Here is a 12,059-nt window from a genome sequence, read left to right as displayed (position 1 = left end):
AACCCACCCCTTCCTGAAAGCCTAGACGCCTTCACGCTTAATTTCCCACTGCCCAGCGTGAGCCTCCTCTGTCACACCTAAGGACAGCCCTCTCCAGCTGCTGCTACCATACCTGACTTCTGACTCGCATCTGTGTGCGTATGTGTGCATGCACACATATATGCATGTATGTACCTTCTCCCATGAAGACAAAGACCCTGTCTGTCCCTTTGGACTGCACTTGTGTCTCCTCATGATGGGTGAAAGCCCAGAGAGCAGTGCAGGGGAGCTTCTCCACCCTGCATCTGGTCCCCTCAGAGTCTGGCCCCAAGACTCTCCCTAGCCCAGGGAGGGGGCACGACAAGCCCCGGGGCCCCTCCCAGCCAGCCCTGTGTGCTCACCTGTGGACGCACCCTCCATGTAAGGGTAGAAGAAGGCAATGATGATATTGATAAACACAGCCAGGTTGAAGGAGATACTGCCCCACAGGGTCATGCGGCGGGAGAACCAGTAGATCAGCGGCATGCCTGCAGGAAGAGGGTGGTGGTAAGCCGAGGTGAGGGCTCCCTGGTTAACCTCCTCTGCACTCCACTGGGCCCCACCGCCCTCACAAGCTCCAGGCCCCACTCAGGAGGAGATGTGATGGAAGATCACAGGGTGGGGCGCCAACCAGCAGGTGAGGGAGGCATGAGGGGACTCCAGTGAGTAGCTCTGGACCACCCCACCCGCCCGCCCGCGGGGTCCTCACTGCGGAGCTTGCGCTGCCACTCCATCTCGTTGTGTAGGAAGGAAGACTGGTCGAAGAAGTCGCTCACTTTACTGCCCTGCTCGTCCTGCTCAGTGGTGGTGAACAGCCGGTGCTTGGTCTCCTCCGTCAGGAACTGGCAGATGGCGGGCACGGGGAACACGATCTGCTCCATGCTGCGGTCCTGCCGCACGATCTGGGCACACACGGGCACACGGTCACACGGTCACACCTGGGCCAGGCTCTCACTCATCCCGCCCCTACCGCTCTAAGACCCCACCTCGATCTGGGATGTGTGGTTCTCGTAGTAGGCCAGAGGGTCCTCCTCCTCCTCCTGTGCAGGTGCCGAGGACTTGAGCATCTGTGACAGCTGCTTGTTGTTGAGACTGAGCTAGAGGCGGGGAAGGGTGCTGAGATCAGGCCCCACAGCCCCCTACATCCAGGCCTGGCACCCGACCCCCAACCCTGCCAGGCCTGAGCCCACCTCTGAACTACACCCTAGTGGGTGCCCCCCCCAAGCCAGCCCAGGCCAAGCCCAACCCAACTAGGACCCAGCCTCGAGGGTCTGGTGCCAAAGAGGGGACAGAACACAGAGGTCACTGGGAGCCCTCTCAGTCCTGCCCAGGCTTCCAGACCTGCCTGCATCTGGTTTCATCCCCAGGCCGGTCCTGCTCCCAGCCTCGTGAGAGCTGCCCTCAGATCCTAGCCCCTCACTCACTCCAGGCCACCCTTTGAGTCACGGCTCCTCCCTGAGGCCCTGGCCCTGCCCCCGCCGTCCCAGATCCCAGCGGAGCCCTCCGTTCTCAGGTCAGTCCTCGTCCCTGCCCTCGTGGCACTGCCCCGCCCTCAACCCCAGCCTCCCCTCCTCCTCAGCCCATCCCATGCCCCCGGCCATGCCCCTGGATCTAAGCCCCAGCCCCCCAGCCTTGCGGCACCCACCATGGAAGAGATGCCCTCAGCCTCCTCCTCTTGGATGCGCCTCACTGGCCTCAGCAGGTGCTGCAGCTGTTTGTTGTGCCTGGAGAGCTGAGCGGGAAGGCAGCACAGTCACGGGCTGGTCACTGGGGGGCAGGGCCGCCAGGGGCGGGGCCGTGGGGGGGACTGGTACCTGCAGTGCCAGGATGTAGATGTTGTGGCCCACTTCCCGTGGGCTCACCTCAGAGTTCTCACGCTCTTCCTCCTGCAGGTAGGCCTTCTTGATGACGTCCACCTGGCGGGTAGCACCTGCTTGAATGCCCCCTTCCTGGGGTGGACAGGGCCCGAATCCCCGTCCCCACACACCCGCCCCCAGCCCAGCCTTACCAGCTCCTGGGGCCGCAGGCTGATGAGGATGCGCTCTGCATTTTCACTGTCATGCCGGCTCTCCATCAGAGCCAGGAGCAGCTTGGAGGCATTGTCCTGGGCGGAGGGGGCCATGGGAGGCAGGCCACAGTCTGAGGGCCCCTACCATGCCCCTGACAACCTCCTCCTTCAACTACTCCAGAACAGACCCTGCACCCCCAAGATGTGCCATGACCTACCCATCCCCCCTCTCCCCAGGCTTGCTGAGAAGTGTCCTGCATCCACAGCCCACCCACAGACCCGCCTTCACCCCCACCCTGTGGCAAACACGCCCAACGCCCGCCCCCACCAGACACATACGTAGGAAGTCCTTGGATAAACCCAGAACATACTTGCTTCTACGGTAAGTGTACGTCCCAGCATGTTTGTTCACATATGCAACCAGCACACATCACCACACGTGTGTGCACACGTGATGCCCTTATCACACAAATCACATGCACACCCACGTCACTCCTGTGGGCCTGCCACCAGGCCCTACCTTGAGTTGCAGCACCAGATCCATCCGGTACTTGCACAGTGGGCTGATGTCGTTGAGAATCAGTGCAGTGATGATGTCTATGCCGTTGGACTCGTGCGTCACAATGCAGGTCTGGCGGGAGACAGTGAGGGGACATAGGGCCCAGGCCCCTCAGAATTGTGGTGGCTCTGGAAACCTCAGCCTCTCTCCCCGTCCCTGCCCACTCCATCCACCCACACATACACACTGCCACCTGGGCTGCCACACGGACCACTGTGACAGCTCACCTGGTTCTCATGGCAAGGGCCCTGGCAGTACTCAGTGAGGGTCTCCAGGGTCTGGATGACGAGACCCACGTTGTCCTCATTGATGTAGAGCCCCAGCAGCCCCAGGCCCCCTGTGGTGCTGCCGCACATGATGTCCAGGAACTGCAGCGTCTCGCACACCAGGTTGTAGTTGGTCTTGTTGTTCTGACAGCGCAGGAAGTTCTGCAGAGCACACATGTGGTGGGCATGGTGAGGCTCCAGCAGGGAGGCTGGCCCACCTGGAGACCACAGTCCTGTGTGCTGCAGGGTGGGGGAATCGCCAGCCACAGAGCAGCGATGCCCAGGGCAGGTGACAGGCAGGGCACACATGCCACAGAGGGACATCAGCCACAGTGCACAGCCAGATGGCACTGCATGGCGAAGTGCTTACCTGCAGGTCCCGGTTGTGGTTCTCGCACAGCAGCTGCAGAAAGCGCAAGATGGGCTGCATGATGAGCACAGATGTGCCCATCTCGTTGCTTGGCCCGCGCTCGCCCACCTCATGCCCCCGATGCAGGCTGGGGCCCAGTGAGTAGTGGTATGAGGTGCCCGGCATGGAGAAGGAGGCCACACGGCCTGCAGGGTGAGACCCAGTGAGGCTGGGCTACTGGGAGCAGCCAGGCCCTCGCCCTCACTCTGTGCTCCCTCTCCCTGCACATCCTATTCTGTGACCGCCCTCACCCTGCACCCTGTGGCCCTGCCCCACACCCCTGACCTTTAGTGGTGGGGTCTGCTGGCTCACGGTCCTCACGCGGCTGGCTGCCCAGGTCATTCATGTTGACCGCCACCGTGGACTTGGTCTCCTGCTGGGCTCGCTTCATGCGGTCATGCAGCACCTTGAAGAAGCGCTCTGACTTCTTGTCACTCGTCATCAGATTGTAGAAGGATTTCTGGAAGTGGACGGTAGGATGAGGAACAGCCTTACCACTGGGTATGGCTCTAAGCAGCCCATGGGGAGACTTCGAGGGCTCTACCCTGTACTGCAGGGGCAAGGAGGGGGCACAGGTGGGCCCCCACACATGCTCAAACCAGATTGAGACTGGGGGAGACAGCGTCCTCTGTGCCCTGTGACTGAGGCCAGGGTGGGGGAAGGGGAGGGCCTGAGGGGGGTTGCACTAGGCCCTCACCAGCCCCTGCACCTGCCACGCTCTTATGTCTGCTCCCCACAGCAGCTGGTGGGGTCTCTGGGAGTCTACGTCACCTCCCTGCTCCACTCAAAAACCCTGCAGTGACCCCATCTCCCCATGAGGAAAAGAGATGGCATCCATGGCCCGTGAGGCCACACGATGGCCTACTACCTTTGACCCCAGGTTCTACCACCCTCCTCCATCCCATGCCAGCCACCATAGCCACATGCCCTCCCCGACCTTCACACTGGCTCCTGCTCTGCCCAGCATGCACTTCCCCACGGGTCCACATGCTCGCCTCCAGGTCTCCATTCACGTGTCCCCTCCCAGGGGCCTTTCCCATTACTCACTTTAAAATAACCCTGCCTCAGCACACCGAAGGCCCCTTTCCCGAATCATCCCAACATGCTCTCCCTATTACATATGGATCGCTATTGACTGTTGCCTCACTAGGAATGTAAGTACCAAGAGAACATGGATTTTGTCTCTGTTCACTGAGAATCCTCAGTGCCTAGAACATTGCCAGCACAGAGAAGGTACTCATGCTGATTTACTGAATGAATGAATGAATGGAGTGAGGATAAAGCAATCAGAGAGAGGTTTTTGGAGGAGGCAGGCCTTGAGTTGGGCACCAAAGTCTGAGGAGCATGTGGAGGAAGATGGAAGGAGTCCTGAGCAGAGGCTGAGAGGCAAGGATGGTGGATGTGATGGGGCAGGCTGGGGAGGAGACGAGCCTGGCTACAGCAGAGGGATGTGCGGGGAGGGTAAAGGGGCCATGCGAGGTGGGGCAGATGGAGGAGGTGAAGCTGCCCATGGGCGGCCAAGACTTGTGCCAGCTGCCAGCACCCAGGCCCACAGCCAGGTCCCCACGGCCTCAGCGACTTGGCACGCCTGCCCACCTTCTGGGTAGGAAGTGCCCACCCACCAAGGTAGGCAAGTGTCCAGCCCCCATCCACTCCATACCTGGATCTCAGTGTTGCCACCATCCAGCAGGCGGATGGCCAGGCCAATGCTCTCCTGGAAGATCTTCTCATTCTTGGTGCTGGTGATGAGGTCACACACCAGCTTGGTGGCCCCCTCCTTGTCCAGCCGGCACTGGGTGGCCGCAATTGCTGACCAGTCTTGGTCCAGGCCTGGAGGGTGGGACTCACTTGAGGGGGAGCTGGTGGGGCAGGGGAGCAGAAGGGAGGGCCCAAGTCCTGGGTGAATGGGAGGAAGGCAGGGGAAGATGGTACTGACCAGTGCCCATGGGGTCTGAAAGGTCCCCTCGCGAGCTGGACTTCCTGTTCTGGAGGTAGTTTTGCAGGAGCATCTTGCGCAGCTGGTTGCCCTGGGGAGGGTGGGAGTGAGACCCCATAGTAGGCACATTGCCCCATTTAACAACTGGCCCAGTATTGCTGACCTGAGCCCCTGGCCCCTCCTGGTCTGGCCGGCCTGCTGTCCAGTCCAGCCCACCGGTGCTTGCCCCACCTGGACACTCACCCGGTCCCCGTACTTGTTCTTCTTGAGCAGCATCTGCTGCAGGGTCCGCAGCACCTTGATGCACAGCTTCTCCTCTGACTCCATGAGGTCCTTGGTGTGCTGGATCAGCCTGAGCCGTGCCAGGCCAAGAAGGATCTCAGGGCAGCCCCATGCTGCCGCCCTCCAGCCACTTCCCCACCCTGGCCCTCTGACCCTGTGGGCCTGTCTAGTCCCCCCAGCCCCTTCCCGAGCCCAGGCCACTGTGCCCCTGCTGCCTCTATGCCCCAGCATCCCACTCACTTGGACAGGAAGCCCCCACTCTCACAGCGCTGGTAGGCCTCACTGCCCTCCAGGAAGAGCAGCTCAGGCCAGTGCAGGACGTCCACCAGCACAGACAGCTCGGCCTGCACCAGGGGCTTCAGCCGCTCCTCCAGGGCAGTAATGATGTCCTGGGGTAGGCAAGGCAGGGTTACCACCATTCCCAAAAGATGACCAGGGCTTGACTGCCGTTTCCCCGACCCACACTCCAAGTAGCCCCACAGATTGTCCTGGACCCACAGAGACACCCTAAACAAAGCCTGACATCTGGCTGCGCAGAGTTCCTGGCTGGGAGCTGCAAGTCCTGGCTTTTCTCTCAGCCCCTTCTCTAGCTCTGTGTGACCTTGGACAAACCCCTTGTCCTCTCTGAGCCTCAGTCTCCTGCCACATGGGGATAATAACCCACAACACCCCTTCTATAGGCCAGTGAGATGGTGAACAGACACATGTGGCACAAACAGGAGGGTGCTGTCAAGAGTGAGGTGTGGTACCAACCCCTTCATGAGCTCCAACCTCACCAGCAGGCCCCTGGGTTCCCCTGGCTCCCTCTAGAATAATGCCCTTCAGTCCCCTGCCACAGGCCTGCCCTTAGCTGCACTAGCCCCCTCCTGGGAAGTACAGGCAGCACCAGAAGGGACACCCTGAGAACCTACCCTTCCAAAGGGGAAGAGCTGCTAAGTCAACCGGGCAGACCCCCACCCACCTGTAGCTTTTCGATGATGTTCTTGTAGTCCCACTGGTTGGCAGTGGGGATGACGCGGGGGAATGTCCGAGCAGCCGCCTTGTAGCTGGACACGTTCCGCTGAGCGGCAGCTGCACAGCTGGCTCCACTGCTGAGCAACGAGCTGATGTGGGCGTCCAGGTCCATGGGCAGCAAGATGGCCCGACCCTTGGCTGGGTGAAAAAGGAGGGGGTGCTGGAGGGCTGCTGTTGGGGGGCAGTTCAGCCAGCCAGAGGTCTGCTCAGGACTGCACACTGGGGGATGGGGTGAATTAGACTGCACAAGGGTCAGGGGCAGAAGGACCCCCTCCCTAGCCCCCACTTGAAAGACTGAGGTGCTCTCTTCCCCTTGTTGGGTGGAAAGAATTTCTCCCTCTTTGATTACACCCTGCCTCGACCCTGACCCCTCTCCTCCTCCCTCCCACCCTTTCCTCTCCTCTTCCCCTCTGACCCTAACAATCTACAGGCCTCCCTCCCACCTGAGACCATTTGCAAGCACAAAACAGCAAAACAAAACCCTCTAGTTGGGGAACATCACCCAGAATTCTCTTCTGGGGAACTGAGTCAGAGGAGAAAACAGCTCTTCTCAATTGCCGAGATGCCAGGCAGACACCAAGAAGGACTTACTGAGAACCACCTGGGAGCAGGTGACAGGCGAGCTTAAGGATAAGGTGTTTATTGTAAGGGCAGGCATCCCCATGTGAAGGAAGGGAGGGGTGGTTTGGAGCTGGCCAGTGCCCCCAGCACACTCACCCACCATGGCGAGGGTCCGGATACAGGCCTCTACAGAGCCCTTGTGCTGCTGCTGCAGCCATGGACACTCAAGTAGCCGGGTGGTGGACTGCAACAGCTGCACCACGATCGTCTGGTGTGTCTGCAAGAGGCCACACACCCTGCCGCTGCAGCTTGGCCCACCCCTCACCCAGTGACCAGGGCCCACTGAGAATGGGAGTGGATGGAGGGACAGGGCCTTCACTAGCCACCATGTGCCTTTGTGTCGGTCAGGAAAAGGCACCCATTCCCTTCAGCAGTGCACAACCTGCCCAACTGTATAAGGCAGCCCTTTGTGTAACTGCCTAGGGCTCACAGCCATGTTGGTGACCTTTTTCTTCCTCTAAAAAAATGTTTTATAAGTTAATGTTGTGAAGAGGTGATGCACTTAATAACCGAAAGGTTATTAAAGATAAAGAAATTAATAACCAAGAGGTTACTAAAAGATATACTTTGAGAAGTCTCTCCCCCACCCTTGTCCCTTTCACCCCATTCCTCTACACTCTGTCCTGGGGCTGATCACAGGTGGGGAAAGCTGACATAATTTACCAGAGTCCCATAGTCCCAAAGGGGTCCCAGGGCCCAAACAAATGTGTGTCAAAAATAAACCCACTCTTGCTGGGAGGGCGGGACCCAAGTTTTTTTTTTTTTTTTTAACCACTCTCAGAAACATTATTCTCACCCCACCACACAGGTAGCCCCTTTTATTGGTTTCTTATATATCCTTCCAGAGTTTCTTTATGACTCAGGTGGTGTAGCAGATCCTTCCTCAAAGGAACCTGGCTCTCTTTCATTCATGGGGCTCTGGGGCTGAGAACTGGCTCAAGTCTGAGAATCTGGGTATTGATTGAAGGGCCATGACTCTTCCAGTGATTCAAGTCAGACTTCTGTACACCACTTACACAGATCAAGTGAGGCTTCAGAAGGCTGGCTATCTATTTCAGTTCTAGGGACACAATGATCCACTAGCCAAGGTGGAAGGTCTCTGCGAGTCACACTTCCCTGACCACCGCTGTGGCTCTGCTGTCCAGTGCAGTAACCACGTCCACCCTGTCTCTGGTGAGTAAGTCGTCCCCTGCCACCCAAGACCCACCATACCCACTGACTTTAGGAATTCCTGTTTGATAGTACAGTTCTCACTGTAATTCCTGGCCCACAGAAACTGTGAGATAATAAATACTTGTTTTAAACTGCTAAATTTTGGGGTAATTTGTTGCACAGCATAGATAATTAATACACTCGTATCTTCTCCTATATCTTCATGCACTACAAGCAAATATGAATATATAGTCATATGTTCCCCCTTCCCTACACAAAAGCTAGCCAGGTTGGCCACGGCCGGGGCGAGAGCTCACCTGCAGGGAGGTGCTGTTCTCGGAGAACGGGGAGCTGAAGAAGGCGTTGATGGTGTCCAGCACCACGGTCAGCACGTACCTCTCCAGGGTGGGGTCAGCCAGACGCTTTTCACGCTTACTGCACACCTGGGGTTGGACAGAGAGATGCCTGGGGGTCTACACAGTGGGTCCTCCACTCCCAGGCCCCCAACCACAACCCTGCCCCACAGCCCCCAGCTGTGCCATGGACAGACCCGTGCCATGTCCAGGGTGAAGTTCTCAAAGAGCGTCCAGATGTGGTTGCTGGTGTAGATCTCCTTCATCTCCACCTCCGTGTCCACATAGCAGTGGTTCACGAAGTTCACATAGGCCATTTTCACCTGGGCAGCCGGGCAGGGAGGTCAGGGGCAGGGGCAGGGCCACACACCCAGGCTCTCCCTCCTGCACTGCCCCCATCCCGCCCCCAGCCTCCCAGCCCCATCCACTTCCCCAAATTTCTCCCACCTCCCCCTTCCTGTCCTCCATGGCAGGACTGAACAGCTGCCTTGCTGGGGGCTCTATGCTGCCCTTCATCCCTACCCTCCAGCTGTCTCCCAGTCCCCAGGGACCCCACCTCAGTGATGCAGTCCTCGTGCGTCACCACGGACACCACATCCTCCAGTGGCAGCAGGGAGGTGCACTTGATTTCAGTATAGACATTCTTGCCCTCGGCACAGGCAGCCAGCAGGTCCACCAGTGAGATGTGGTACATGAGGGGGCTGTGGTCCTCCACGCCATCGCGGGCAGCCTTCATCATGTCCAGCAGGTGGGCCAGCGAGGCCTTGTCATTGTAGAACACCACCACATCGTCACCTGCATTGGTCAGCTATGGGCGGGAGGGGGCCACACGTCAGACCCCTTGGTCATGGGTCCCCACCCCTCTCCTGAGCTTCCAGGGAGAGACTCTGACCCCAGTAGTCAAGAAAATCCTCCTTGACCTGTTTCCCTGGCTGATGCCTCAGGCCCCCTGCCATCAGGGACACTGACTCCTGGACCCAGAAAGTCCCCCCTTCTCCCCATTGAAAAGAAGTCCCACTTAGAAGCCCTCTCTAATCCCATCTGCACCTGGCTCACCCCCTCCCTCCCCCCTGGGCTCCCACAGCATGTAAACCCTCTCGGGGCATAGATGACATCCTTCTCCTGTCAGCAATTATATTATTCACAGTAATATAATAATAGCAATTAACAATTAACATTGCACAGCACTTCTGGTATATAAAGACTCGTTTATGACGTCCCTAGCCTCACTCCAGTGTTTGCTCCTTTCTCCCAGGCTCACGCTGGCAGGTACCCTAGGGCAGCAGCCACATCTGTCCCACATTTAGACTCCGCCCTTCATCCTTCACGCCTTCAGTCAATAGGTGTTTGCTGAGTACCTACTGTGTGTCAGCCACTGGGGCCTAGCCACGAGCACAAAGGACCTGGTCCCTGCCACCCACCCCTGCCCAGGAGCTCACATTCAACTGACTTTTCCAGGCACACCTAGTCCTTGGCACAGAGTTCATGATTTTTAAAAAAATGATAATAAGTAATAAACGAAGGAAGGACTTGACTTCTTTCAGGCCTAAGTTCTTTCTTGCCTGAGTTCTACTGGGTCTCTGCTTAAGTTCTGTTAGGCCCGCAGCCTGAGTTCTACTAGACCCGCAGCCTTAGTTCTCACTCTGTCCCCTCCATAGTCCAGTGGCTGAGTGCTGCTTTCATGACCCACTGCCTGACTTCTTTAACCCTGTGGCCCACCGCCTGAGTTCCTTCTCTGAGGCCCACCACCCACGTTCCCTGTGTACCCCTCAGCCCCGCCCTCACCTCAGTCATGATCATGTCCTGGCACTTCTTGACGTACTTGCCCTCGGCCTTGATGACGGTGTGCAGGAAGTCCAGGTACTGCACATGGCGCCCATGGGTGGCCAGCAGGTGCACGAAGTGCTGCAACACGGGCTCGCTGATCTCAGAGCACAGCTGGTAGTTGTTCAAGAAGATGTGCTGCATGGTCTCGGCCTCCAGGAGCTGCGGGCGGGTAGGGCATCCATCAGAAAGGAGATACCAGCCCCATCCCCCACCCTGGTACCCCCAGCCCTGCGCCCTCACCCCCGGTGTGAGGAACAGGTGCAGGTGCTTGTGCAGCAGGGCCTGGTTGCCAGGGTTCCCCGCACAGAACTTCTGCAGGAACTGGTGTGTGTAGCGCAGGATCTCCATCATCTTGGCATCACCCTGGGCACAGAAGGCAGGAGAGGGTGCTGGGCCCACCAGGAGGAAAGCAAGGCCTGGTCTGGGGCCCAAGCTCAGACAGGTGTGGGCTGAGTCAGGGCTTGGGATTGGAGCCACGAAGGGACCAGGTTAAAGTGGAAGCTGGGCCTCCACGTCAGGATGGAAATGTGTGAGGGGCGGAGAAGCAGTAACTGAGATGAGGCTGGAGTGGGGGCCAAGGTAAAGGGGTCAGGGTCAAGAGTCAGGGTGAGGCTTGAGACATATCAAGATCAAGATCAGGCAGGGTGAGGGGCTCATGGTTAAGACTGAAATGAGGCTAAGATTGGAGTCAGGGGTCAGGGTGTGCCTGGGGACAGATCAGGGTAAGATGTCAGGGTGAGGAATCAAAGTCAGGGTTCAGGACGAGGCCAGAATTGGTACCATGGGTTATTGCTTCTCAGCCTTTTGGCTAAGATCAAGTGCAGAATTGGTACCATGGGTGAAGGAGAGGCTGGGGTCAGATTAGGGTCAATATGGATCAAGGTAAGGAGGCTGAGAGTCAAAGGTTGAGATGAAGCTAAGATTAGCAGGGTTAGGCTGAGGTGGGAGAAGCTGGGGTCAGGGTCAAGAATCAGAGTGAGGCTGGGGTCAAATCAAGGTCAAAGTGGATCATGATGAGGGGTGGAGAGTCAAAGACTGAGATGATACTAACACTGGATTCAGGGTCAAGGTGTGTCTGGAAATAGGTCAGTGTAAAAGGTCAGGATGAGGCTGGTATAGGTGGGCATTAGGGACCAGTGGACATTTTAGGTGGGGTCGGGGTTCAGGGTGAAACTGCCGTGGGGAGTCAGCAGTCAGAAGGCAGGGTCACCTTGTCGTAGGGGATCTGCAGCAGGTCCAGCATGACCTTGTGGGCATCCATGTTCTTGAGCAGCCGTTGCTGCTTCTTCCTCATCTGCTCCCCGACCCCACACATCTTGTTCAGCCGCTCCAGGATCTGGGGGGGAGACGGGTGAGCCCAGAGCCCCTCCCTCCTCCTCGGGATCCCCCCTGCTCGACCCACCACAGCCAAGTTCCAGCTGACATCCAGGACAGGAAGGAGGAGAGGTCCTGGCTGCTGAATCAGACCATCGCAACAAGCCAGGGAAACACTAAAAAGCCCAATTCCACCCATAAAAGTAAACAGAACAATATGACTGTGAAACAGAATTTCATTCAATTCCTTCAGCTTTAAAATTCCATCTGGCCCTTGGTGGGGATGTTTTCAACATGCAG

The 12,059-nt window shown here is 57.9% G+C and overlaps 1 protein-coding gene across 1 annotated transcript in view; it reads right to left on the bottom strand.

The window, feature by feature from the left end:
• The window catches only part of ITPR3 (inositol 1,4,5-trisphosphate receptor type 3), a 66,389-nt gene that overhangs the window by 7,279 nt on the left and 47,051 nt on the right, over positions 1–12,059 (bottom strand). Inside the window, exons 28-49 of the mRNA XM_063096363.1 lie at positions 11,656–11,781; positions 10,686–10,808; positions 10,404–10,604; positions 9,175–9,426; positions 8,816–8,941; positions 8,583–8,708; positions 7,210–7,330; positions 6,440–6,630; positions 5,719–5,867; positions 5,440–5,548; positions 5,197–5,287; positions 4,921–5,090; positions 3,546–3,720; positions 3,222–3,406; positions 2,813–3,013; positions 2,547–2,657; positions 2,027–2,122; positions 1,833–1,934; positions 1,664–1,750; positions 1,005–1,115; positions 728–920; positions 381–506 (exon numbers count right to left, since the gene is read on the bottom strand). Coding sequence (XP_062952433.1) covers positions 381–506; positions 728–920; positions 1,005–1,115; positions 1,664–1,750; positions 1,833–1,934; positions 2,027–2,122; positions 2,547–2,657; positions 2,813–3,013; positions 3,222–3,406; positions 3,546–3,720; positions 4,921–5,090; positions 5,197–5,287; positions 5,440–5,548; positions 5,719–5,867; positions 6,440–6,630; positions 7,210–7,330; positions 8,583–8,708; positions 8,816–8,941; positions 9,175–9,426; positions 10,404–10,604; positions 10,686–10,808; positions 11,656–11,781 — 3,172 coding nt within the window. The remainder of the gene's footprint in view (positions 1–380; positions 507–727; positions 921–1,004; positions 1,116–1,663; positions 1,751–1,832; positions 1,935–2,026; positions 2,123–2,546; positions 2,658–2,812; positions 3,014–3,221; positions 3,407–3,545; positions 3,721–4,920; positions 5,091–5,196; positions 5,288–5,439; positions 5,549–5,718; positions 5,868–6,439; positions 6,631–7,209; positions 7,331–8,582; positions 8,709–8,815; positions 8,942–9,174; positions 9,427–10,403; positions 10,605–10,685; positions 10,809–11,655; positions 11,782–12,059) is intronic.

This window comes from Cynocephalus volans, chromosome 5 (genome assembly GCF_027409185.1).
Source record: "Cynocephalus volans isolate mCynVol1 chromosome 5, mCynVol1.pri, whole genome shotgun sequence".
Lineage (NCBI taxonomy): Eukaryota > Metazoa > Chordata > Mammalia > Dermoptera > Cynocephalidae > Cynocephalus > Cynocephalus volans.
The sequence above is the reverse complement of the archived record's forward strand: the minus strand, read 5'-3'. Positions and strand labels throughout refer to the sequence as shown.